Source organism: Miscanthus floridulus, chromosome 16, assembly GCF_019320115.1.
Source record: "Miscanthus floridulus cultivar M001 chromosome 16, ASM1932011v1, whole genome shotgun sequence".
In the NCBI taxonomy this organism is placed as follows: Eukaryota; Viridiplantae; Streptophyta; class Magnoliopsida; order Poales; family Poaceae; genus Miscanthus; species Miscanthus floridulus.
The window spans coordinates 91,154,811-91,182,644 of NC_089595.1; the positions used below are offsets into that span (position 1 = coordinate 91,154,811).

General features: G+C 49.7%; 1 protein-coding gene across 1 annotated transcript; it reads left to right on the forward strand.

Annotated features, from left to right (window-relative positions):
- The first annotated feature begins 442 nt into the window (after positions 1-442).
- LOC136513882 (UTP--glucose-1-phosphate uridylyltransferase 3, chloroplastic-like) lies at positions 443-27,834 on the forward strand. The gene is made up of 19 exons (XM_066507860.1): positions 443-1,191; positions 1,683-1,833; positions 2,001-2,150; positions 2,466-2,627; positions 2,951-3,123; positions 3,251-3,317; positions 3,462-3,625; positions 4,069-4,227; positions 5,627-5,718; positions 5,820-5,914; positions 6,529-6,606; positions 6,790-6,885; positions 24,401-24,475; positions 24,554-24,645; positions 24,728-24,890; positions 24,965-25,025; positions 25,435-25,863; positions 26,005-26,059; positions 26,954-27,834. Exons 1-17 carry the CDS (start codon positions 470-472, stop codon positions 25,545-25,547), a joined length of 2,613 nt encoding a protein of 870 aa, XP_066363957.1. The 5' UTR covers positions 443-469; the 3' UTR covers positions 25,548-25,863; positions 26,005-26,059; positions 26,954-27,834.

Consider the following 27,834-nt stretch of genomic DNA (forward strand, 5'->3'; position numbering starts at 1 on the left):
ACAAACACATTATTTTGTATTATACCCACATAAATCTTGCACAAACACCTTACACCTGGGAATTCTGATAAAGAAGGTCGGTAAGTAAATTTAACAACAATTGGGCCACGTTTCTTCCATGTCCTCCAGGGCCCAAGCCCACTCATCAAACACAACAAAACTCACCAGTCGGCCGACGCGCGCAGCCACAAGCCCACAAGCCAATAACCATCTCCCTTTTGTCCTCGTCCCGGCTCGGCGCGACCGCGACCGCGACCCGCGACGCGCGGACCCGCACACCGTGGGCACCCGAGAATCCAGTAGGCACACCGTATCGCCCGAGAGCATATGCCCGTCCGCCCCTCGGCCTTTCGCTGTCACGGTGTGCTCCTCTTATCCCCTCCCCGGCTCCCCTTCCCGCTCTCGCCTCTACGGCTCTACCCGCCGGCCCACCCGCCCGCTCCCTCCCCACTGCCCACCACCAAAACACATGGCCTCTCGCGCGCTCACCCCCCCTGCTCCTCCCCACCTCCGCCTCCACGCCGCGTCCCTCTTCTCGCCGCGCCTCCCACTCCCGCACACGCGTGCCCCGCGCTGCCGCGGCGGGCGGAGCCGCCGCCTCCTCTCCGCGCTGCCGTCGCCGTCCCCATCGCCGGCCTCGCGCTCGCAGGGCGTCTCCACCGCACCCATCGAGCGCGAACCACCGGGGCCCGCGCCCGCGCCGCCTCCCCCCGCTCAGCAGCCGCGCCGGGACCCGGCGATCGCCGCGGAGGTCGCGCGCCTCTCCGCCGCCCGCGAGAGGTTCCGCGCGGCGCGCACGCTCCGCGACAAGCTCCGCGCGCTCGACGCGGAGCCCCGCGTCGCGGCGTTCTTCGGCAAGGAGTCGAGCCACGGCGTGCTGGGCGCGCTCGAGCCCCGCGAGGTGCTCCTGCTGAAATGCCTCGTCGCGGCAGGACAGGAGCACGTGCTCGGCCGTGAGCTCGACTGGTACGGCGGCGACGGCCACCACGAGCACCACCACCGCAACGGGGCGAGGGGTGGGAGTGCCCTGCGGGATGCGCTGTATAGCCTGGCCGGTTTGGTCGGGAAGTGGACCTCGGAGGGAGTGGTGGGTGGCGAGAAGGGGAGCGAGGAAATGGGGGTGCTCCCTAGACTGCTCAAGTTCCTTGACAACATCGAGGAGTTCTACGACTGCATTGGAGGCATCATCGGGTGAGCATTGCTTGCTTGTATGTGGGAGTAAACGACGAAGTAGCACAAGTAGCCAAATTTGATACGTGCTGGAATCAGAAGTTAGTAACTGAAAAAGGTGCAAAGTAGTAACAGCATTTACGAGCTATGGCATCATATTTAAAATTGCAGTCATACGGGAAGGTGAGTTGAGTCATGTTTTGAAACTATGAACCTTCGAACACATTTGATTAACATTAACTGGATGGCCCTAACAAAGGATGCAACTGGTTACACCTAGTGGGACGTTTAACTAGTTCAATTTTATCTCGGTCCCCTTGCTTTGAAATCCGGATCAGTTCAATCAGATGAGTTTTGGGTCGACCCAATGACCCAAAAAAAAAAAAAACAAGACGTGCATCCCTAGTTCTAACTTATCCCCTTAAGCCATTTTGTTTATCTGGTTGTTAATCTGTTATATCTAGAAGAGTATTAGTAGTATTGATGTTCTTTACTTCCTTTATCCACGTCAGCTATCAAATTATGGCATTGGAGTTCCTTTCAGCCTCAGATCGCATGCACCGACCTAGCAAAGACAAGTTTGTTGATTTCCATGTTCCCAGTGGACTTAATTTGTTGGAGGATAAAGAACATGCATCTCAAGCAGCTCTGTGGGGAATTGAGGTTATTTCGTTTACAACATTACGACATTATCTGAAATTTACGATAAGGATGTCAATACTTGGTTACTGTTCTTATTTCAAGTGCAAATTACATTGAGTAATGTTGCACATTAAATAAGGCATCTGTATTCTGTTGTAAGGTACAAACTGAAATATGATGTTTTCTAGGGTTTGCCAGAACTAGGTGAAATTTACCCAATTGGTGGTGCGGGTGATCGTCTTGGTTTAGTGGACTCAGATACTGGTGAATCCCTTCCTGCTGCGTTGCTCCCTTACTGTGGGAGATCTCTGTTGGAAGGGCTGATAAGGGATCTGCAGGTAACTTGTTGTGCATATGAAATTCCTCTTTGCATGTAGTTTCTTTTTTTACCGACTTATGGTGTCTACATACAATAGTAAATGGATGTTTCTTTGCATATAGTTTGTTCTACTGTAACACCTGTTTTTACACACTTTGATCATGTCCGCTTAAGAAAGGGATATCATTGTTGCAGCTAGTTTTTTCAATTGCTTTTTGGTTGTGTAAGTGCCTTGTTATTTTTGGACTAGTTATGTTTGTAAAGGCTTAAAATAGCTATAAAGCTCTATACCCAGTTATTATATAATAATGTGAAGCGCTACTTTGTTTGGCAGGCTAGAGAGTTTCTCCACTTCAAGATCTTTGGAGGTCAATGTATAACCCCAGTTGCAATCATGACTAGTTCTGTGAAGGATAATCATGAACATATAATTGCAATATGTGAAAGACTTGATTGGTTTGGTAGAGGCCGTGACAATTTCCGGTTGTTCGAACAGGTATATAACCAGGGACTTATATAATATATCCATCCATTAGAGTATTCGTTTGAAGGGCGGGCCTGGTGCAAGCGGTAGAGTACTACCGACTGTGACCGGAAGGTCCTGGGTTCGAGCCGCAGCCTCCTTGCATTTGCACATCGCAAGGGTAAGGCTTGCTGCTAATACCCTTCCCCAGACCCCGCACAGTGCGGGATGCTCTCAGCACTGGGTACGCCCTTTTTTATTAGAGTGTTCGTTTGTAGTCTGTAGAATCGGAATTTAATCATTCTGCCCACAAGTTTTATGAAGCTCTAACTAAATTTCTTCAATGGTATCTGTAGCCTTTGGTACCTGTAGTAAACGCCGAGGATGGTAAATGGTTAGTCAGCAAATCACTTTTTCCTGTTGGTAAACCTGGTGGTCATGGTGCTATTTGGAAACTTGCATATGATAGAGGTGTACTCCAATGGTTACAAAATTGTGGCAGAAAAGGTGCAACTGTACGCCAAGTCAGGTTGTCCGCTGAATGATCTCTTTTCCTTTTTGGGGTGTCAATCAATAAAACATTTTGACAGGATATATTTTTTTTTGAAAAAGCATTTTGACAGGATATAATTGTGGATTTTGTTTGTTATTTTCAGCAATGTGGTTGCTGCAACTGATTTGACCATGATGGCATTGGCAGGAATAGGCCTTCGATGCAATAAGGTAAAAGAAAAGGCATTAAGTACTATCCTATTTTGAGGTGGCTCCCGTGTGTCTCTGATACAAGTCATTATATAATGTCTATTTTTGCACCATCAAATTGGTAGTCTGTTGTTTGAAACTCTTTGAGTTGACATCATGCTTCAGAAATTAGGTTTTGCATCTTGTGAGCGAAGACCAGGGGCTACTGAAGGAGTGAATGTCCTTATTGAGAAACAAAATCTTGAGGGGCTATGGTCATATGGCATCACTTGTATTGAGTACACTGAGTTTGAAAAGTATGGCATCCCAGAACCTACAGTAACCGGCAGGTAATATTTCTTTAGGTCATTCTCAACTGCATAAAAACCATGCACTCTTGAAATTGGAATGCAAGTATGCACATACTACTCTCTCTCTCTCTCTTGGGGGGGGGGGGGGGGGGCATGGTTTTGTTGCTTCTTCAAAATACCACTTAAAGTTCACCAGAAAAGTTTAGTCCACAAAACTAATTTCTGTAATATATTTTGTTGGACTAAGCTTCACCTGGATGGCAATCATTTGTTTGTATTACATGATGATGATCATAGTTTTAGAACATTTGTGTTCCGTGCTGCTTACCTCTTTCAAAGAATACCTGCTTCAGTTCAGTCAGTTTGATTGGATGCAGAGAACCAGTGATGTGTTTAAGATTGATATTTTTCTCTATAAGATTACAGTTCAATATTGGCAATATCTTATCAATTATTTTATCAATATGTTTCTCTAAATTTAGTTCGCAGGTTAGCTTTCCAGCAAATACGAACATTCTCTATGTTGATCTACAAGCAGTAGAGGAAGTTGGATCTCGCAAAAATGCTAGTTGCTTACCAGGGATGGTGCTGAATTTGAAAAAGGCAGTATCGTACGTCAACCATCTCGGCTTTGAGTGTAGGTATTTCCTTTCAGTAATTCACCTTAAACTTCTAATATTGTTTATATGCCCACTGGCAACCCTTGAGTTTTTGGTAGTGGATGCTTAGGGTTAGGCTTATCAGTTATCACATGATGATTTCAGAAGTCAGCATGGCTATTCATTTGCCGCATTAGTTATTCATGTATAAAAGACTTGTCTTTATCAGTTTGGCCTAAACTCATTCTGTATTGCTTTGTGGTTGATGTAAATTGGCAAGTAAACCTGCAAGTAACTGCACTGAGGTGGCTATGCTTATTTCTAGTGAATAATAGATAATAGATAGGCCCCTAAACATGAAAGGTGTTCAAACTGGACCCTGTTCTTAATACTATGATAGAAGTATATATAACATATTGTATAATCGTAAATCACCTGGCAAGGTGAGGCAAGTGCAGCGAGGTAACATGAGTGGAGGAAGAGAACCAAACACGCCCAAAATTTACAGCACTACAATCAGAATCACATTTTGGAGTAGTTTGCCTTGCTTCCCCTCTATCTTCTTCTCCAGCAGTTAGAACCTGCATATGCACTCAGCTGCTCAGGCATGCGGTGGAGATCAGATCCTGGCCGATTCCTGCATCTATTCGAGCCACGATAGGGAAGGAAGCAGCATCAATTGGAGTTTGTGATGATCGATTTGGGGGACAGCAGCACGAATTTGGACTTGAGTTTCACTGGCTGGAGAGCAGCTAATTTGCGCTTGTGTAGATTGGTTTGATGGGTAGCAGTAGATTGCTATCCACCTATCCTTCTGCTGCCAAGCAGCAAGTCCTTTTTGAGGTTTGTGGAACAAGAAACTTGATCCCAGTGTCAACTCCATGGCCCAGTGATGTGGAGGTCAACTTGCATCACAAGGTGCTGGGTTCTGAAGTGAAGGCGCCAATTCAAGCAAGGAAGCTCGATTTCAACTACAAGGTGCTCGGTTTTTACCACAAGTTGCTTTATATAAGCGCTGTGAGTTCATTAATCCGGTGGGAAGGCATTGATTCAGCAGGGACTGTCGCTCCAGTGGATGCAGAGGAGCTTGTTCAGAGAGGAACAATGCCAGCAAAGCCAACCTTGCCTGCGCATGAGAGCCAATTTGTCTCACCAGCGTGGGCATGAAAATCCTTGCCAAGTTGAGCTAGATTGCAGGCCAAAGCCAGTTTTTGAGACTGCCAAACGCACAGCCTTGGCATGCTCTTTATGTACTATTACGTTGTGATGAGTATTGACGACATAATTGCTTCTGTAAGATGTTGTCTTGTAACTTGTATGTGGGAATAAATTGGCATATATATGAAAGTCACATTTAGTTATTATGGTTCTATTGCTTATTCCTTTTAAGTCATTTATTATGATTCTACTGCTTATTCTTTTCAATCATTTTTTTTGACAGTGCTGCTGGAGGCAGGCTAGAGTGCACAATGCAAAACATTGCAGATGATTTTATGAACAGTTATAACTACAGATGCAGCAAAGGAATAGAAAGTATGTAGGTAGTTAACATTTGTTAACCGATTTATTGATTTTTCTGTGCAGCTATTTATTCACTTCGTTATGTTGAGTTTTAGCTATTTCATATTTAACAGGTGAGCTTAACACTTTCATTGTATATAATGAAAGGAAAAGAGTCACTTCATCAGCTAAAAGGAAGCTGAAATCAGAAGACAGATCATTGCACCAGGTTAATATTTTTACCCTGTCTTCCAATGCATAGATTCACATGCCAATCAGTGCAGAACTGCATATTAACAATGCTGGCCTTCTACCTTTCCTTAGTATATACAATAATAAACTTTTTGTCGACATTCCTGTGTAGATGTACATTTTGTAAAGCAGTGAATCACACAAACTTGCTTTTCCATACAAACTGTAGAAGTAAAATTATCTTGTGTTGTTAGTTACTTTGTGTTCCTCAGTTTTGTGTTCAGTAGGTCAGCAATCAGCAATGTGTAGCGCCAAGTATGCTGCCTGATATGCTGATGTTGACTTGAATGAGTTTGGTGTCCCTAATGGGCCTGCCAGGCCTTATTTTCTTAATGAAGTGGCATTAGTTCTGCACCTACAGCTAGATAGCTCAGCCCATTCTCTTACAGAGATAAAACTGCTTACTTGCTTAATTTCTTCTGGAGACAAGGTGTATTGATAATAGCATGATAATATTGACATAACATCTTTTCTGAAACTATTACATCTGTATGTTGTTGTTAAGTCTTATGTTATAGAACTTGCAGTTGTAACTTAGCTGAAATTATTTCTGACTCATGTTTCAAAATATACACTTTGGTTGATCTACAGACTCCAGAGGGTTCACTCCTTGACATTATGCGTAATGCCCATGACCTCCTTTCCAGTTGCAGCGTAGATATCCCCATGGTAATTGTACTTCTGTACCTTGTCTGTCTATGAATTTATTTCACATTTGGCATGAGTTAGCCTTCCATGTTGTATTACCTACTGGCGTTTTGCTGGACTATCTTTTCTCATAATCTATTTTAAGTATTTTTTAGTCATGAAGTGTTTTTCTTTTAATTTATTTAAAACATTTTCAAACATCAGGTTAAAGACAACAGCGAGTATATGCATTCTGGACCGCCATTTCTCATATTTCTTCATCCTGCTCTAGGCCCATTTTGGGATATCATACGACAAAAGGTATGGCATTGTATGCATTTGATGGGTAAACATAATATCGGTATCATTCTTCTCCCCATTATTAGATAATTTATTCTACCTGAGATATGTCTTTGAGCTGCAACTGGCCAAGCAAGATTCAGAAGGGCAGAGTTATTTTCTGTCAAGGGTGTCGAACCCCCGACTGGCCGGACCGCGGCTACGCAGTTCGTAGCCGTCGGCCGTCTTCTCCGGTGAGGTTATTCCCCTCCACCGCAGGCTTAAGAGAGAGAGAGAGAGATTAGGGATATAATTCTGCTTTTTTCCCATTGTCAAGCGATTACAAGTATATATGGCCAATGGCCCAACCGAAAAGGAGAAGGCTCTCCTTGATTCTAGGAATTTCCAAAACAACTTACTAATCTAAGTTTCTATCTTTAGCCCTAGAGGGTAACCCATGCAGCGCCTGCCCAGCGCGCCCAGCGTGCTCAGCCGCGCGACGCATGTCTCGGGCGCACCTGCGCCTGGCATATGTGCGTCCGCACATGACATCTCTCCCCGCCTCGAAGTCCAACTCGTCCTCGAGCTGAAAGGAAGGGAACCGAGCACGAAGGTCGTCCAGATCCTCCCATGTAGCCGAAACAGGTGGTTCTCCCTGCCATTCAACGAGCACCTGGCACACTCCCCGGGCCAGCCGAGCTCGAGTCACCCGGGCAGGTGCAGGCACCACAGCACCGTGCAGGAGCGGAGGCAGCAGCGGTGGAACGGCCGGCGGGGTACCGACAAACTTCTTGAGGACGCCTGTGCAGAACCGCCTAATCTAATGCCTCACAGGAGTGCTCGTCTTCCATTAGACACTAAGCACTCGAGGGAGAACACTAAATTACTCGGTTCCGTTGGACACACCTCAGGGGAGAACCCGAAAATCCACATTTTTGCCATCAGGATCACAAATGAGAGAATAAAGCTAACATCACTCGTAACCATTTCTTACATCACTTTTAATACAACATCAGAGTATAATATTTATTAATATAACAGCGGAATGAAATCATGTTATCAGAGTTATAAACAATTTAATTGAACAGCGGAATAGAAACATGTGAACAGAGTTACAGCAGAAATAAACATCTATTAATGACATAATGAAATATTGATATATAGACTACGGCAACAGATTATGAAACTTTCATTTATAAAAGCATTCGGTGAGAGTTGTAAATAAAAACTACGATCGCAGCGTAAAGGAAATCCTCTCTGAGCCCACCAGGAGGAATCCACACACAAATGTCAGCTCAAGCCTCCACCTGTTACCTGCAACAGGGGGAATAAAACCCTGAGTACTCAATTGTACTCAGCAAGACTTACCCGACAGGAGAAAAGAAAAGACTCCAAGGATATGCAAGGCTATTTGACTTGTGGGTTTATTGCATTGCAGGAAGCATTACTAAGCGTGCGTCCTTATATTCGATTTTTATTAATAGCCGTATTGGTTCATTAGCTAACCATTCTATGTAAGTACCTATGCTACTTTCAAGCATGTGGTAAGCAATCAGATTTTCTTTGTCCACCTTCCATCTTTTAGTTCTTACTACGATGCTAAACCGTAGACAAGCCGTACCGGATAGCCCGACGATTCGCGAATCAATGCCCCCAGCTAGGTACCCCGAAAACACACGCCCCGCTTGTACCCCAGGCACAAGCAGGACCAACCCATCACTCTCCTGTCCCGGGTGTCCAGGTCCCCGTCCAAACTGGGACTCCAAGCCCCCGCCCCTGAGTCCCGGACTCAGTGCGGTGCAAGGACCTCCTCCACCAAAATAAAACCCTGACAGTCGGTCTGGAAAGAGCCGGATCCGCGACAAGAGAGCAACAAGCTTTCCAAGCGCCCATACACAAGTATGTACTCGGGATAATAAGTCTGTGACCTGCCTAGAGTCCTATGCAACGATCGGTCCTTAACCAACCAGACAGGGAAAAACGGTATAACCAAGCTATGACCCGCCTCCGCGGCGACACAACCTCTTACACCCACCAATACCCAAACCACATCCCTGCCCGGTCACCATTTTCCTTTCCACCATTTTATATATTCCAGGTGATAATCATATAGTAACATATTTCCTATATCTCGCGAGTGACAGGCAATCACTCGACTTCTACCGTAGTCCTATAGCATAGCATTCTACACGATCCTGTCATACTAGTAAGACGCATAAGAATAAAGATATATATATGCAAGTGGGTTTCATTCAACTCATTAAAACTTAATGCACAAATATTATTTAACTGCAGAAAAGTAGGGGTTATGCACCGGGGCTTGCCTGGGTAAGATATATAGTAAAAGTTAGTATCTGCATCTTTCGATCATCCACCATCAACTGGATAGAAAGCCCGTTGCATCATTTTTGGATTCCCAATCATCCTTCGATCGATCCGTTGATCCATCATCGTACCTATATGATATGCATGCGATGCAATGCAAAGATGTAATTAATCAACTGCAATCGTGACTCATAAAATACGACGTACGTCTCTCGAGTTAACGAGCTAGTTCTACGATGATCGTACTTAGGCTACATGTACACGTTGTCAGATAAGGCGTTACTTCCCAACAATAATTTTAGTGATATAAACCAAAGTTGTTTCTTTATTTTATTCTATCGATTTAATCCTTATTCGGAAAAAGGCCTCATTATCCATCTAGCAAACCAATTATTCTGGAACTACAAAAACTACGGTGAGTACCTAATATTGCTAGGAACCTACTGTAAAAATTTCAGATCCAATACTATTAACAATTTATCACAACAATCCCTATAAGCTTATATTTTACAATATTAAGTATCCCATTTTAATTATATAGATCCTAACAATATCATCAAACTATGTGAACGAATTACACTAATAGGTAGGTTATGATTTTAGGGACTCAACAAAACTAGTTTCACTATTTTTAGACTCCTATACCATTTTATATCGATTTTACAAGTTTCAGCCATTTAAACAAAAACTTAGAAAAGAGATGGGCACTCGGGCCGGCCTCGTCCAGCGCGGCCCACGCGGGCGGCCAAGAGGCCCATGCACCCGCAGCCCATTCAGCCAAGCGGACGGCCCACCGGCAGGCAGTGGCCTAGGCGGGGCGCAGCGCTCGCGGCCCAGCCAAGACGGCAGTGGCCCAGGCGTAAGAACAGCGGTAGCAGGCCGGCCCAGGCAGCTGATGGCACGGCCCAGCAAGCTCAGTAGCCAGCGACAGGCCAGCCCAGCGCCTGGCTTTGCCCAAACCGGCCAGCAATTATGCAAAAATGTCCCTTCGTTTACCTCTATTCCACTCAAGGTCCACATGCACTATTTAGTCGAGTTATGTATTTCACAAATAAAACCCCGTATAATTATTTTTCTTGGATTTCTCACCCTTTACCTTCCCCAGAAACAGAGAACGACGAACACCATGGCTGACGGCGGCGGCAAGGGCGCGGAGGAGCTGGGGAAGGCACGGCCGCGGCGGTCCCCTCGCCGGCGAGCTGCACGGGAAACCCGCGCTACCACGCCTGGCCGCGGCAAGGCCCGAGCGGGCCCCAGGCAGCCTGCCCACGAGAGCCGAGGAGGCGGCACACCGGCAGGCTGTAACGCCGGCCAGGCGAGGGCGGCCGGACGGCGCACGGTGCTTCGGCGACTAGCGTGCGGTGGCGCGGGAGGATCGGGCGCCGGTGCGGGACGCGTGGGGTACTGCGGCTCGGGCGCGGCCATGGCGGTCGCACACGCGCACGCGAGGGCCGGCAATGGACGACAATGAGGCAGGGTGCTACGGCAGTGGGGCAACGCGGAAGAGGCAGTGGGGCAGAGCTGGACCGAGGACGCGCGCGCGCGGTGCGCCTGGAGCGGTGGCGGTGCTCGTGGTGCCGAGCGGGTCGTAGGGGCGGCGTTGGCGCCCGAAACTGAGCCGACGGGACAGCGCAGTGGCTCCGGCGACGGGAGGTCCGCGGCCACGGCGCATGCACAGTGGCAAACCAGCGCAGGCCAGGATGGAGCAGCGCGCTTGTCGCGGGCGGGACGAGGCACTGCGGCTGCGGAGCTCGCCGACGGTGAGCGTGAGCCAGAGGCGGAGCGGTCCAGCGCGGGGACGGCCGGCACCAGGCGGACGGCGGTGCAGCAGACCGCGGACGGGTCGCGTCCGGCCGAGCGTCGCGGCACGGGCACGGCGATGCTCGGCCTGAGCGACTGAGGCGCTGGCCAAGCACGGAGAGGGACGGCGTGGACGCCGGGGTGCTGCGGGACAAGGGGCGCTTCTGCTGCCTGAAGGTTCGATGGTGCTGCGGTAAAGAAAAAGAAGAGGCTAGGGGACAGAGGCAGACAAGTGCACGAGGGCAGGGCGTGGGATGCCAGGGCTTGCCCAGCGTGAAACCGTGGTGGCGATGGCGATGAGACGGCTCGGCCTTGGCAGAACGTGGACTGCGGCAAAGAAACAGTGGCCATGTATCCGACAACGGAGGCAGGCAGGGCTTGGCGCTATGCACATAGAAATGGAGTGGTCAACCCGAGCAGTGCCCTCCAATGGCTCTAGCGGGACAAGCATGGCAGCACGCATTTACTTGCGATAAGGGTGCGGTCGCGTCGGTGGCAAGGTTAAGAGGGCAGTGGTGAGTAAGCCAAAACGACTAGGACGCTGTCCATCGGGTGCTTGGCTCGGCATAGAGACAGCCCAGACAAACGAGCATAGACCGAGACAGCAGTGGCAGGGAGACGTGTGAATTCGTGAGTTGGAGCTTGCTCACTATTCGTTAGTTAAACATGGCATTTTAAACCTCAGCTCAATCTTAAAATCTTGAAAACCCGAGAAACTTGTTTCTGGAAATTTCACTGAGGCCTAAATCGCAGCGCTAAAAAGGATCGTAACACCAGGGTGTTACAACCAACTCCCCTAAAAGAGAATCTCGTCCCGAGATTCGAAGCAAGAACCAGAAGGGGAAAACGCGATTACATTGCATAGATCAGAGATTACACGCCTTCGAATACTACACCACACGGGGATCTAGGGATACATGATTAAGAGCAACTTGGTACAACCGAGACTTAATCTAGAAGTCGAGATAGACGAGGACAATGGAGAAACAAGATAATGATTATCCAAAACATGGCGTAGGACCAACAGATCCAGAAACAGTCGACGGAGAAGTAAAACATCGTGAACCCTAAGACCAACTAACCAAGGGAACTTGAACTTCTTCGACGAACCAGATCCTTTCTTCTTCTCAGATCACACCATCACCTCAGACAGACGAACCTATCTTCACAACGTCGACTGGATTTCGTAGCTTTGCTCCGAATACGGGGGAATGGGGATGAAGAAGAAGAGCAAGGACTAAGGATATTTATAGAGGCGAACGGAGAGGGAAAAGCAACACATCGACGGCGGATGCGGCGGGGCTGGAATACACAGACGGTGCATGCTGCGGAGATAAGATCGAAAACATGATGCGCTTCCTGTGCGAGCGGCGGAGGGGGAAATAAAGGAGAGTAGAGGGGGTCCGCTCGACGAGGCAGGCGTGCGGGCGAACATGTTCACAAAAGAAGAAAAGAGGGAGGGGAAGGGGGGTCCGGTACGAGGGACAAGGCGTGAGAGTCGAGAGCCAACCGGATGCTGGGAAAAGGAGAAGTGCATAGTGCACAAAGGTGGTGAGCACTGCACGATGCCGCGGCCACGTGAAAACGGGACGATAATGGACCCGACATCAACGGCGTTCGCAGGGCACGCAGCGAAATGACCCAACATGCGAAGCATGGTCAACTAAAAACAGGGTTTGGGACAAGACGTCCACTCTGACTTTTGCAATTACCCCCGACTATCTACTGCTAACCTTCCTTTACTATTCTTCTTTGCTTTCCTTCCTTGACCACATCCGTCTCTTCTGTAAACCCAGATCATGTCATTCTTTCTTTCTTCAGACCATCTCTTGTTTACCTTGAGAGAACACTTCTGTATCACCCCGTTGTGGATTTCCTGTTTGAACACCTGAACATTTCCAAGGAGAAAAATTTTAAAACAAAATGGTACGGTGGTGTAACTTGGTAAAGGTACTGGGTTAATAACCTCGATACCAGCGCGTGCCGAGCAGCATCACATGTGGCAGCTGTTCCACAGAGAGCCCTTGGTTTCGTCACGGCACCATAAGCTATTAACCAGGCAACTATTACCAACTTACAAGCCATGAAGGCGGTGGGGTCATAGACCACAGAGTAAGGGGTATCGCAAGGGAAAAAATCAACAACAAAGGTTTTCCTCCACAACAAGGGACAAGGAATTTAAATCCAACGATGGATTTGGTTTAAAAAGATTCAAGTGTTCTGTTGGGACATCCACAATTAGTCGATACAGTGTCCAATAACATCCAGTCACGGCCGATCTGCTGGCGTCTGAATGGCAACTTTTCTTGTAACCCACTTAATATCACCCTAGAAAACTTAAGCACATCTAACGAACTTAAGGTAGATAAACGCAATAAACACAGCGAAATAAATAAAATACATATTCCAACGATCTTACACGGTTACAACGTACAAGCATTCAGGCTCCATTCACGACACAGCATTCACCTACGGTCAGACGATCTTAACAACTACGGACGACAACAACGGCAAGAGTACAAGACCAGGGACAGCAACGAAAAACACTACTACTATGGCACAACGTCCCAAGGCAACTAGTCTACATCCTCACGGGGCAACGGCTGAGCGAGAGGAATCAAGGGTTCTTCTTCTGACACTTCCGAGGGTGGAGGTGCGGGCGGTGCTGCAACACCGGTTCTTCTCTCGGGCGGGTGGATAGGGATTCCCTCCAAGATCGGGGCCTCCTGCCTTTCAGCAGCCAACGTCCTCCGTTCGGCCCTGGTGACAAGATAGGCCACCCGCAGCTGATGAACATGCCGATCCTCGGCCTCCTTCAGAGCTTCCGACATGGCAGTCTCCCGGCTCTCAGCAGCTACAGCACTGGCATGCGCTTCGGCGAGCTGCACCTGGAGCATCCGGTTGAAGATCTCGGCTTCCTCGGCGCGTCGAAGGCACGCCCTCAGCACCAAGGCTTGACGGTCGTACTGCTCATCCAGAGCGAGCAGGTACGTGGTCAAGTGCACCACGCTGGGACTGTCCTCTTGCACATCTCGTCCTTGCAAAGCCTCCATGCGAGCCCTCCATGCCCGCCGATTCTTGTCCAAAGGAGGAAAGAACCGCATGGGGGTATGGGCAATGGGCTCCTCATAGATCTGGCAGAGGTACCGCAAGGCTTTGCGGGCCACAACCTGGTAGGTGTCGACGAAGCGAAACCCGGTCGCGGTCACACTCTAGGCTTCAGTGAGGTCGGGGAACTCCTCACTCTTCCCGATGTAGACGATAACCTCACACCGCTTGGTGCCATGCTCCTCATACTCACGGCACTCATACTCGGAGCGATCATTGACTCCGAGCTTTTGCAGGGTGGCATGCAGGATTTTGGGAAAACCCTCAACGTTCAGGCAGTAGGTACTAACCCAGGCTCTTGCCATCTTTGGCGGTGGTTGCAAGGAAGGTTGAGTGAAAAGCTGGCTCAAAGGAAAAGCTAAGCGAGCTAAAGTGCGCCAAGTGGTGGTACCAATGGCTAAGCCAGGCTCTACTTATAAAGGCGGAGCGTTCAGTGGTCCTGGCGCGGTTCACCAGGGTTCCCGCGCGGGGTCACTACGACGAATCGACCAAATTCCGCGCGTTGGAGGCGAGCGACGTGCGATGCCATTACTGACTAGTACGACTGCAGGGCAAGGGTCCGACAAGAGCGCAGAAAGGGGGTACAGAGAGACGTGGGTCACGACCGGCGCGAACCACGGGCGAACGCGAAACACGAAGCCATGGTGCAGACCTAACTCTAGAACAGGAACGAGTCATTCGTGCACAATACGACGCGCTTGACACCTATGGATGGCGTATCTACCAGCAATACGAGCGCTACAATGCACAAACGGCATATGCATGAATGCACGTCCTATATGTCCTTTCCCTATTGCCAACATATAGGGCAATCGTTCTCAGATTTTTGGCACATCGTTCTCTCCCTGTAACTAGCCAATACTATCGAACTATGCTCGAGTCAGTGTACCTGCAGAAACTTGATTAAGTCTACCTAAATCAGCAGAGTGCCATCTATCCTGGGTACATAACCATAGTAATAGGCCTACTTATATTACTTCGCATGCAAACGTCCTAACTTTTTGCAACAATAGGTTCTCAAATTTTAGTTTAGAAAATGTTTTTGAAGCTTTATTTCCTCATTTATGCTCTGATACCACCTGTGGCAGAACCGCCTAATCTAATGCCTCACAGGAGTGCTCGTCTTCTATTAGACACTAAGCACTCGAGGGAGAACACTAAATTACTCGGTTCCGTCGGACACACCTCAGGGGAGAACCCGAAAATCCACATTTTTGCCATCAGGATCACAAATGAGAGAATAAAGCTTACATCATTCGTAACCATTTCTTACATCACTTTTAATACAACATCAGAGTATAATATTTATTAATATAACAGCGGAATGAAATCATGTTATTAGAGTTATAAACAATTTAATTGAACAGCAGAATAGAAACATGTGAACAGAGTTACAGCAGAAATAAACATCTATTAATGACATAATGAAATATTGATATATAGACTACGGCAACAGATTATGAAACTTTTATTTATAAAAGCATTCGGTGAGAGTTGTAAATAAAAACTACGATCGCAGCGTAAAGGAAATCCTCTCTGAGCCCACCAGGAGGAATCCACACACAAATGTCAGCTCAAGCCTCCACCTGTTACCTGCAACAGGGGGAATAAAACCTTAAGTACTCAATTGTAATCAGCAAGACTTACCCGACAGGAGAAAAGAAAAGACTCCAAGGATATGCAAGGCTATTTGACTTGTGGGTTTATTGCATTGCAGAAAGCATTACTAAGCGTGCGTCCTTATATTCGATTTTTATTAATAGCCGCATTGGTTCATTAACTAACCATTCTATGTAAGCACCTGTGCTACTTTCAAGCAGGTGGTAAGCAATCAGATTTCCTTTGTCCACCTTCCATCTTTCAGTTTTTACTACGATGCTAAACCGTAGACAAGCCGTACCGGATAGCCCGGCGATTCGCGAATCAATGCCCCCAGCTAGGTACCCCAAAAACACACGCTCCGCTTGTACCCCAGGCACAAGCAGGACCAACCCATCACTCTCCTGTCCCGGGTGTCCAGGTCCCCGTCCAAACTGGGACTCCAAGCCCCCGCCCCTGAGTCCCGGACTTAGTGCGGTGCAAGGACCTCCTCCACCAAAATAAAACCCTGACAGTCGGTCCAGAAAGAGCCGGATCCGCGACAAGAGAGCAACAAGCTTTCCAAGCGCCCATACACAAGTATGTGCTCGGGATAATAAGTCTGTGACCTGCCTAGAGTCCTATGCAACGATCGGTCCTTAACCGACCAGACAGGGAAAAACGGTGTAACCAAGCTATGATCCGCCTCCGCGGCGACACAACCTCTTACATCCACCAATACCCAAACCACATCCTTGCTCGGTCACCATTTTCCTTTCCACCATTTTATATATTCCAGGTAATAATCATATAGTAACATATTTCCTATATCTCGCGCGTGACAGGCAATCACTCGACTTCTACCGGAGTCCTATAGCATAGCATTCTACACGATCCTATCATACTAGTAAGACGCATAGGAATAAAGATATATATATGCAAGTGGGTTTCATTCAACTCCTTAAAACTTAATGCACAAATATTATTTAACTGCAGAAAAGTAGGGGTTATGCACCGGGGCTTGTCTGGGTAAGATATATATTAAAAGTTAGTATCTGCATCTTTCGATCATCCACCATCAACTGGATAGAAAGCCCGTTGCATCATCTTCGAATTCCCAATCATCCTTCGATCGATCCGTTGATCCATCATCGTACCTATATGATATGCATGTGATGCAATGCAAAGATGTAATTAATCAACTGCAACCGTGACTCATAAAATACGACGTACGCCTCTCGAGTTAACGAGCTAGTTCTACGACGACCGTACTTAGGCTACATGTACACGTTGTCAGATAAGGCGTTACTTCCCAACAATAATTTTAGTGATATAAACCAAAGTTGTTTCTTTATTTTATTCTATCGATTTAATCCTTATTCGGAAAAGGGCCTCATTATCCATCTAGCAAACCAATTATTTTGGAACTACAAAAACTACGGTGAGTACCTAATATTGCTAGGAACCTACTGTAAAAATTTCAGATCCAATACTATTAACAATTTATCACAACAATCCCTATAAACTTATATTTTACAATATTAAGTATCCCATTTTAATTATATAGATCCTAACAATATCATCGAACTATGTGAACGAATTACACTAATAGGTAGGTTATGATTTTAGGGACTCAACAAAACTAGTTTCACTATTTTTAGACTCCTATACCATTTTATATCGATTTTACAAGTTTCAGCCATTTAAACAAAAACTTAGAAAAGAGATTGGCACTCGGGCCGGCCTCGTCCAGCGCGGCCCACGCGGGCGGCCAAGAGGCCCATGCACCCGCAGCCCATTCAGCCAAGCGGACGGCCCACCGGCAGGCAGTGGCCTAGGCGGGGCGCAGCGCTCGCGGCCCAGCCAAGACGGCAGTGGCCCAGGCGTAAGAACAGCGGTAGCAGGCCGGCCCAGGCAGCTGATGGCGCGGCCCAGCAAGCTCAGTAGCCAGCGACAGGCCAGCCCAGCGCCTGGCTTTGCCCAAACCGGCCAGCAATTATGCAAAAATGTCCCTTCGTTTACCTCTATTCCACTCAAGGTCCACATGCACTATTTAGTCGAGTCATGTATTTCACAAATAAAACCCCGTATAATTATTTTTCTTGGATTTCTCACCCTTTACCTTCCCCAGAAACAGAGAACGACGAACACCATGGCTGACGGCGGCGGCAAGGGCGCGGAGGAGCTGGGGAAGGCACGGCCGCGGCAGTCCCCTCGCCGGCGAGCTGCACGGGAAACCCGCGCTACCACGCCTGGCCGCGGCAAGGCCCGAGCGGGCCCCAGGCAGCCTGCCCACGAGAGCCGAGGAGGCGGCACATCGGCAGGCTGTAACGCCGGCCAGGCGAGGGCGGCCGGACGGCGCACGGTGCTTCGGCGACTAGCGTGCGGTGGCGCGGGAGGATCGGGCGCCGGTGCGGGACGCGTGGGGTACTGCGGCTCGGGCGCGGCCATGGCGGTCGCACACGCGCACGCGAGGGCCGGCAATGGACGGCAATGAGGCAGGGTGCTGCGGCAGTGGGGCAACGCGGAAGAGGCAGTGGGGCAGAGCTGGACCGAGGACGCGCGCGCGCGGTGCGCCTGGAGCGGTGGCGGTGCTCGTGGTGCCGAGCGGGTCGTAGGGGCGGCGTTGGCGCTCGAAACTGAGCCGATGGGACAGCGCAGTGGCTCCGGCGACGGGAGGTCCGTGGCCACGGCGCATGCACAGTGGCGAACCAGCGCAGGCCAGGACGGAGCAGCGCGCTTGTCGCGGGCGGGACGAGGCACTGCGGCTGCGGAGCTCGCCGACGGTGAGCGTGAGCTAGAGGCGGAGCGGTCCAGTGCGGGGACGGCCGGCACCAGGCGGACGGCGGTGCAGCAGACCGCGGACGGGTTGCGTCCGGCCGAGCGTCGCGGCACGGGCACGGCGATGCTTGGCCTGAGCGACTGAGGCGCTGGCCAAGCACGGAGAGGGACGGCGTGGACGCCGGGGTGCTGCGGGACAAGGGGCGCTTCTGCTGCCTGAAGGTTCGATGGTGCTGCGGTAAAGAAAAAGAAGAGGCTAGGGGACAGAGGCAGACAAGTGCACGAGGGCAGGGCGTGGGATGCCAGGGCTTGCCCAGCGTGAAACCGTGGTGGCGATGGCGATGAGACGGCTCGGCCTTGGCAGAACGTGGACTGCGGCAAAGAAACAGTGGCCATGTATCCGACAACGGAGGCAGGCAGGGCTTGGCGCTATGCACATAGAAATGGAGTGGTCAACCCGAGCAGTGCCCTCCGATGGCTCTCGCGGGACATGCATGGCAGCACGCATTTACTTGCGATAAGGGTGCGGTCGCGTCGGTGGCAAGGTTAAGAGGGCAGTGGTGAGTAAGCCAAAACGACTAGGACGCTGTCCATCGGGTGCTTGGCTCGGCATAGAGACAGCCCAGACAAACGAGCATAGACCGAGACAGCAGTGGCAGGGAGACGTGTGAATTCGTGAGTTGGAGCTTGCTCACTATTCGTTAGTTAAACATGGCATTTTAAACCTCAGCTCAATCTTAAAATCTTGAAAACCCGAGAAACTTGTTTCTGGAAATTTCACTGAGGCCTAAATCGCAGCGCTAAAAAGGATCGTAACACCAGGGTGTTACAACGCCGACGTGGAACACATCATGAAGACGAGCGCCGGGAGGAAGCTGTAGCCGCACAGCCACCTCGTTGATGAGCTCCGCCACCTGGTACGGCCCGACGTATCGCGGCTTGAGCTTCCCTGTTGCCGAGCGTGGGAGGGATGCTGCTGCCCGCTGCCGAAGGCGAAGAAGAGCCCAATCGCCGACTTGGAAGGACACCGGCCTGTGGTGCTGGTCGTCGACGCGCTTCTGGACCGCCTGTGCCTGTTCAAGGTGATAGCGGATGTCGTCGAGGAAGGCAGCGCGCTCCTCCATCTCCTGGGCGACCGCTGCGACGCGGGTCTCGCCGGGCTCATAGGAGCGGATGGTCGGGGGGTCCCGGCCATAGACTACACGAAACGGAGTTTTGCGGACCGATGACTGATAGGCGGTGTTGTAGGTGTACTCCGCCCATGGCAGCCAACGGAGCCACTGCCGGGGACGGTCGCCGGTGAAGCAGCGCAAATACATGACGATGACCCGGTTGGCGGCCTCGGTCTGGCCGTCCGTCTGCGGGTGAAAGGCGGACGACATGTAGAGCTTCGTCCCAGTGAGCCGCATGAGCTCCTGCCAGAACGCCGAGGTGAACACTGGATCGCGGTCCGAGACGATGGACTGCGGAACGCCATGGAGACGAACGATGTCGGCGAAGAAGGCGTGACCGACGGACTCGGCGGTGTAGGGGTGCGCCAGGGGGATGAAATGGCAGTACTTGCTGAAGCGATCCACGACGGAGAGAATGACCGTCTTGCCTTGCACCTTGGGCAGCGCCTCGATGAAGTCGATGCCGATGTCAGCCCATACAGCAGACGGAACCGGCAGTGGCTGCAGCAGACCGGCTGGCCTGAGGTGGTCGGACTTGTACTGCTGACAGGTGACGCAGGCCTTCACGAAATCCTGCACCAAACGATGCATGGTGGGAAAATGAAAATCCCGCCGGAGCCTGTGGAGGGTGCGGTGGATGCCCTCATGGCCGTCGTTGTGGACCGCGGCCAAGATCTCCTGCAGCAGCGGCGACGTCGGGGGAATGTACAGGCGGCCGTCGAAGGCGACCATGCCGTCCACCAGCGCCCACGGAGCGGTGCGGGTGCCAGCCCGGACCTCATCGTGGATGGCGACCAGGGCCGGATCAGTGGCCTGGGCGTGGCGGAGGCGCTCGATGAAGTCAAAGCGGGGCGCCGAAATAGCCATCACCTCCCCTTCGTCATTGTCGCGACGGGAGAGGGCGTCGGCGACGACGTTCGTGGCGCCTGACCGGTACTCCACCGAGAAATCGAAGCCCAGGAGCTTGCCGACCCAGTGGTGTTGAGGGATGGTGGCGAGGCGCTGATCGAGGAGGTACTTCAGGCTGTAGTGGTCGGTCTTGACGATGAAGCGCCGCCCCTAGAGATACGGGCGCCAGTGTCGTACCGCCTGGACGAGGCCGATGAGCTCGCGCTCGTAGGCGGCTAGCGAGCGGTGGCGAGGCGCCACAGGCCTGCTGAAGAAGGCGACCGGATGGCCCTCCTGGACCAGGACCGCGCCGAAGCCGAATGTCGACGCGTCGCACTCGACGGTGAACAGCTTGGCGAAGTCGGGCATGGCGAGGACGGGGGCGGACGTGACGGCGACCTTGAGCGCTGTGAATGCCGCGGCCGCCGCGTCGTCCCAGGAGAAACCCTCCTTGAGTAGGGCCGTCAGTGGTGCAGCGATCGCCCTGAAGTTGTGGACGAACTTGCGGTAGTACACGGCGAGGCCGAGGAAACCGCGCACAGCCCGGGGCGAACGTGGAGCCAGCCAATCATGGATCGCCTGCACCTTGGCCGGGTCCATGGCCACACCCGCCGCGGATATGACATGGCCGAGGTAGGCGACGGAGGAAGCACCAAAAGAGTACTTGGTGCGCTTGACGAAGAGTTGGTGGCGGCGTAGTTCGTCGAGGACGGCCCGGAGGTGGCGAAGATGATCAGCCCACGACTTGCTGTAAATCAGAATATCGTCAAAAAATGCCAGGACGAAGCGGCGCAGGAACGGGCGGAGCACGTCGTTCATCAAGGCCTGGAATGTCGCCGGGGCGTTGCACAGCCCGAACACCATCACCAGGAACTCATACAGGCCGTCGTGGGTGCGGAACGCCGTCTTGTGCACGTCCTCCGGGCGCATGCGCACCTGGTGGTACCCGGACCGGAGGTCCAGCTTGGTGAAGAACTTGGCGCCATGGAGCTCGTCGAGTAGCTCGTCGACCACCGGGATCGGGAAAGCATCCTTGACGGTGAGCGCGTTCAGCGCCCGGTAGTCGACGCAGAAGCGCCACGAACCATCGGGCTTCTTGACGAGGAGGACGGGCGACGAGAACGGCGATTCGCTGCGGCGGACGATCCCTTGATCAATCATGGCGGCACACTGCCGCTCCAACTCGTCCTTGTGCGCCGCGGGGTACCGGTAAGGGCGGACGGCGACCGGTTGGGCGTCGGGCTTGAGAATAATGCGGTTGTCGTGCGCACGCTTGGGGGGCAGACCGACGGGGTCCGCGAAGAGCCCCCCAAACGAGAGCAACAGCGCCTCCAGGAGGGGACCGGCCTCTGTTGTTGCGCCCAGGGCCGGCACAGAGGGGCTTGCCACGCCGGTCCAGGAGACGGGGCGCCCCTGGCGCTGGAAGGACATGCGCCGGCGGCCGAGGTCCCAAGCAATGGGCCCCAACTCGCCGAGTCACCGGGTGCCGAGGACGATGTCGTACCCGGCCAGTGGCATGACGTAGAGGTCGGCCGAGAACGACTCGCCGGCGATGAGCAGGGGCGCGTCGCGGATGACGCCGGCGCAGGTGACCCGCTCGCCATTCGCGACCAAGGCTGTGAGGCGGGGGCGTTGGCGGTAGACCGGAGCGCCGCGCCGCCTCCTCCGAGATGAAGTTGTGCGTGCTGCCGGAGTCGAGAAGGGCGACGAGGGACGCGGCGCCGAGTGCCACGGCGACCTGCATGGTGCCGGCCATGGGAACCCCAGCCACGGCCTGCAGGGAAAAACACGGCGCCTCGGCGTCGTGCTCCGCGTCTCCAGCGGCGTCCGCGGCGTCCTCGATCTCCACGCCTTCAAGGAAGAAGATGCGCCGGCAAAACCTGTTATGGCCACGGGTATATTTTTCATTGCAATTAAAACAGAGACCCAGACGACGCCGTTCCGCCATCTCGTCCGGGGTGAGGCGCCTCTGGTTGCCCTCGCCGCGACCCTGCTGGGCGGCCACCGGAGGGGCAGGGAGCGCCAGCGGCTGGTGGGGCGCCTGGAGCGCTGGCCGGGGCGCAGGAGCGGGAAGGAGGCCGCGCGAGGGCGCCCGAGGGGGAGGCTGCACCGGGCGGTGGATCTCCATCAACTCCACTTGGCGCGCCAGGCTCATGGCGGCCGCGAGCGTCTCCGGGTTGTGGATACGGACGGCGTGGCTGAGCGGCGGCAGGAGTCCGCCGGTGAAGAGTTGGACGCGCTGAGCCTCATCAAGACGACCCGCGCGAGGCAGGAGGGCCTGGAAGCGATTGGAGTACTCCTCCACGGTCCCTGTACGCCGGCACTCGGCGAGCTTGAACAGCGGAGCCGAACGGAGGGGAGGCCCAAACCGCAAGTTCAAGAGCTCCTTGAATCGCCCCCACGGCGGCGTACCCTCGTCCTCCTGGAGTTGGAGGTACCAGAGTTGCGCGCGTCCTCCAAATTGTACGAGGCCATCCACACGCGCTCCTCCGCCATGGTGCGCTGTTGGCGAAAATAGGATTCGCACTTGTTGATGAAGAGCATTGGATCGGTCTTGCCGTCGTAGCGGGGAAAATCCAATTTTTGGAATTTTGGGGGGCGATCAAGATCGCGCGGCCCCTCCGGCCGGCCGCCGGCGCCGCTGTCTGACGACGAGGCCGACTTCTCCTTCATAGCCGCCATGTCGGCCTTCATGGTTGTCATCTCCGTGGTGATGGATTTCAACATTGCCATCACATCGGCGATGGTGGGATCGCTAATGGCTGCTGGCTGCGGTGCGGAAGCGGTGGAGGACTGCGGCGATGGAGGAGGGCTAGGGTGGTGGGCGGCGGCTGTGGAAGAATGGGTGGAGCGGGTGGGAGAGGACCGACGTGACCGTGATACCAGGTTGTCAAGGGTGTCGAACCCCCGACTGGCCGGACCGCGGCTACGCAGTTCGTAGCCGTCGGCCGTCTTCTCCGGTGAGGTTATTCCCCTCCACCGCAGGCTTAAGAGAGAGAGAGAGAGATTAGGGATATAATTCTGCTTTTTTCCCATTGTCAAGCGATTACAAGTATATATGGCCAATGGCCCAACCGAAAAGGAGAAGGCTCTCCTTGATTCTAGGAATTTCCAAAACAACTTACTAATCTAAGTTTCTATCTTTAGCCCTAGAGGGTAACCCATGCAGCGCCTGCCCAGCGCGCTCAGCCGCGCGGCGCACGTCGTGGGCGCGCCTGCGCCCGGCATATGTGCGTCCGCACATGACATTTTCCTTTGTAGTCCACTTTGCCTATGTAGTTTTGAGCAACAAGATTGACAAGGCAATTGCTTACCATCCCTCATGAACATTGAGCATAACAAAACCTATCATTTGACAGTTCTTGACACATGTCATGGTATACTCTTTGATCTGCATTTAGCTTACATATACCAAGGATTCTGTGAAAAATGAACATTCTGTTGTTTGGGACAGTACAGATCATTGCCGCAATATCTGAACGCAGACTAAGCACCTTTCACTGTTATCTAATGTGACATAATGGCATGTTCCTAATATCTTATATGCATAAAATGTAACGTTGAGCTTGAGCATGTTGTGCATGAAAGATATGAACTGTTGTGAATGTTTGTAGATGGGTCACTTGCGGCACAAGAAACTTGAAATTGAATGAAAGACTAATTGCTTGTGTCATGTCAAAAGATTAAAAAAAAAGGAAATGCGGTAGAATTACCATTACAAACGTTCTGTGAGATGGGAAAGCTTGTCCTTGCTCCATGCTGCCCTGTGTAGTGTGGAAGATCCTCTACGGACTGTTATGCTCAGTTGCTAGTGCTTGACTTATTACTTCTAAACATTGTCTATATCTTTCGTTCTATTCTTTGCCTTGTCTACTTTTGGTGGTCACCAAAATGTCTCCATGCAGTTCGTAGGTGGTTCTGTTTCTAAAGGTTCAGAGTTGCAAATAGAGGTGGCTGAGTTTCTATGGAAAGATGTTGAGGTAACAATCAAAACGATAATTTTTCATGTTACTTTACCTGTTTGTACAAACTAAGTTTATTATGTTAAATTCTTAAAGCTGGATGGAAGCCTTATCATTCTAGCTCACAACATCATGGGTTCAACCAAGAAGAACAAAAATGGTGAACAGATACTGCACTATGGTTCCAGGTTGTAACCTACTTTTAAACACATGGTTGCTATAAACATCTATCCAGTTAGTATGGAACTCTAATGCCACGTTTGTTGAAAGGTGCGGGAGATGCAGACTGCAAAGTGTTAAAATTGTGAACGAAGGGATCAATTGGACTTCTCCAAATAATGTCTATTGGAAGCATGATGTGGAGAGATCAGAATCTGTAAAGATTATTCTTCATGGAAATGCAGAATTTGAGGCAAAAGATGTAGTCTTGAAGGTGCAATTATTAATAGACAGCATTTTTTATTTATTTGTTGTTCTTTGTCTTATTTTTTCCCCTTGTTTTGGTAGGGTAACCATGTATTTGAAGTACCCGATGGTCATAGAATGTGCATCATTCAGGACAGAGCAGGTTTGTTAATTAGCAGTGGCCTATGATTCTTTCTGTGCTCTTTTTTATTCATTTGCAAGTTGATGAGTGGGTGAACATTTTATATTTTACTTTGCAAGTTGTGAAATTTGTTGGCCTCCAGCCCCCCACTAGATATAGCCATTTAAGTCAATTATCCATTCTAATTACAAATTCGTGTTCTGAAGTGTGAATCATTTTATTCCTGCTATTATGTGCAATGGATATAACTTGGTCAAATTTCGTTCTCATTAAGAGTAGTAATAGTTAGGTTTCAGAAAAGATTCATGCATACATGCATAAAAATAAAATATGTTTGGGTTGAAAGTTCGCTTCTATCTTTACTCCCCCACCCCACTATTATGTCATGCACCCAACGTTCCTGATGAATGAATTCCTTCTTGTCCAACAGGTTTTGTTGTTAAATTGGATCTTATACGCGACGAACTGATGGACAGTGGAACCTGGCATTGGAAGTATGCAGTTGATGGTGTCCATGTAAAGTTGAACATGGTAGAACTATAAGGGGTATCAACTATAGATTCTTGATTCATTGATTTCCGGCCAGCTTAATTTTATTGAGGGCACACTTGACGTTGGTTGACTTTAGTCTAGATTGTAGGTGATGACATGTTGTAAAGATAAGGGAGCTTGGTTTTCGTACAGTACATCTGAACTATTCCCTTCATTGAAGAGGTGATGTACAAGAATAGATATTTTTCAAATATGAGGAGAATACTCGTTCTCCGAAGTTATCAAAGAACTCGTTGTTGTATTTGTGTTAGTTTGTGGGTGTCAGACTGTCAGTGGCACCCTGTTACAGCTTATTAGTAGATTTCAGGTATGTTAGAATCGCCTCTCTTAGTAAAATGTTAGTCTGTTAATTATATTACCTTTCGGATTTGGATGTTTCAACCATTTTGGTGCTTTTCAGGAATTCTTTTTTTTTTAATGCGATGGAATTCTTTTATTTTTGCTGCAGCATTGTAATCGATCTGGAACATTGGTGATGAAACCTGAAACTGGCTACTTCACAGGTAAGGAGAACTATGCACTGTACAAAATAATCGGGTCTGAGGTAACTGAATATGTGTTAACAAAGTTAGGAAGCTCAACATGGTGTTATAGTTGAGCTTTATCAACACAGGTTTGTGTATTGTCTGCATGTCAGTGTTGTTTTGAACTGAATAGCACAGTCAAAAATCACTTTTTCAGATTCTCCTTGAATCGCTATTCAAAGATGCTGACTTATATTTTACAAACAAAATTGATTTGCCAAAATGTATTCTTTGAATGAATGGCATCTGCATAGTCATATTAGACATTCTTATTACTTAAAGAGTGTTGCTGACTTATAACAAAAATGCTATACCATTCTATTTGATTTAGTAAATTGGTTTGCACCATCTTCAAAAATAAAAATGGTATTCACTTGATTTATTGGATCCTCTACCAATGGCTGAGATATCAATTTGCAATTGTGCATTTTATAACATGCAAACCAGATTGTCTGAGCTATTAATTGTTTGCTATAAGATCCACATTTTCGTAGTATTAGTTGGTCAAGTTGTACATCAATTTTGGCGTGCTCTAAGTTCATAAAACCTAGTTTATGTATGTATGGTATTTCATCTTGCTGCGGCATTTGGAGCAACTCACGTGTTACCAGCACCACAGATGGTTTCCATTTGATTGTTAATTTAACTCCATCCCAGCAATTGGAAGGTTGCTTTTCTGTAGTTTTATTAAGCTTACATGTTACATGACGTTTAAAGGTATATTTCGCATTATTTGTGATTCACTTTTTCACAAGTAATGCCAAATATAATGATATCTAGTGCAACCTAGCCCTAAGGCTTAGCTGTTTGACTTGGTGCATAAATAATTGATGGGATAGCTGCCGTATTAATCTAGTACTACCTGTTACCCAGATACTAAGCTAAAGCGGTGACATTGTCCACTAGCTTCACCTTGCCAGATCCAGGAGGCAAGCTTCAAACTGATTACTTTATTATGGCTCCAGAAGAAGATTATCTCAACTTGGTGACTCAATGATTCAGCAGTGTTACATGATGGTGGACATGTCTCCCAGCTGTTGAGCTCCAGTGAGTATTTCCAGTGCACCTGGGTACTTTGTGATCTGCATTTGCATAATTGCATGTAGAACAGTACTAATGGGACTTCATAAATAGTTATTCTGATACTGGTTGCTCTGATCTCCACCTGTTTGCCATAGCATGCATTCATGTGCTTCAACACTTCATGCAAGCATAGATGATGGACACTGGATATCAAGTTGTGTTTAGAAAATACGTTGGTGATGATAAATTAGAGAGCCATTAGAATTTAGCAGACTGTACTAGTTGAGATTAGCAACCGCCCGGTTAGACGGTCATTTCCTTACACAGTGTTGTTTCCTTATTGTATAATGATGTTGTTTCTGAGCTACTAGGTCTGTTGTCTAATGTTGTTCTGAGCTATTAATTGTGTGCTGTAAGATCCACATTTCATAGTTTTGATCTAGTGGTGCATCCATTTTTGGCATGCTCTGCTTTGGTATAGGGTTATCTTGCTGCAACATTTGGAGCAACTCACACGCCTTGTTAGGGCCACAGATGGTTTCCATTTGAATTTTCGGTTAACTCCATCCCATTATTAGAAGTTTGTTTTTCTGTAGCTTTATGAAGCTTTACCAGACGTTTTTAGGAGATATATGGCATTACCTGTGATTTGCTGTTTTACATTTATGTTGATTGCTAATGCAACCTGGCTAGGAGGTTCAGTTGGTTGATTGGATGCATAATTTAATTAC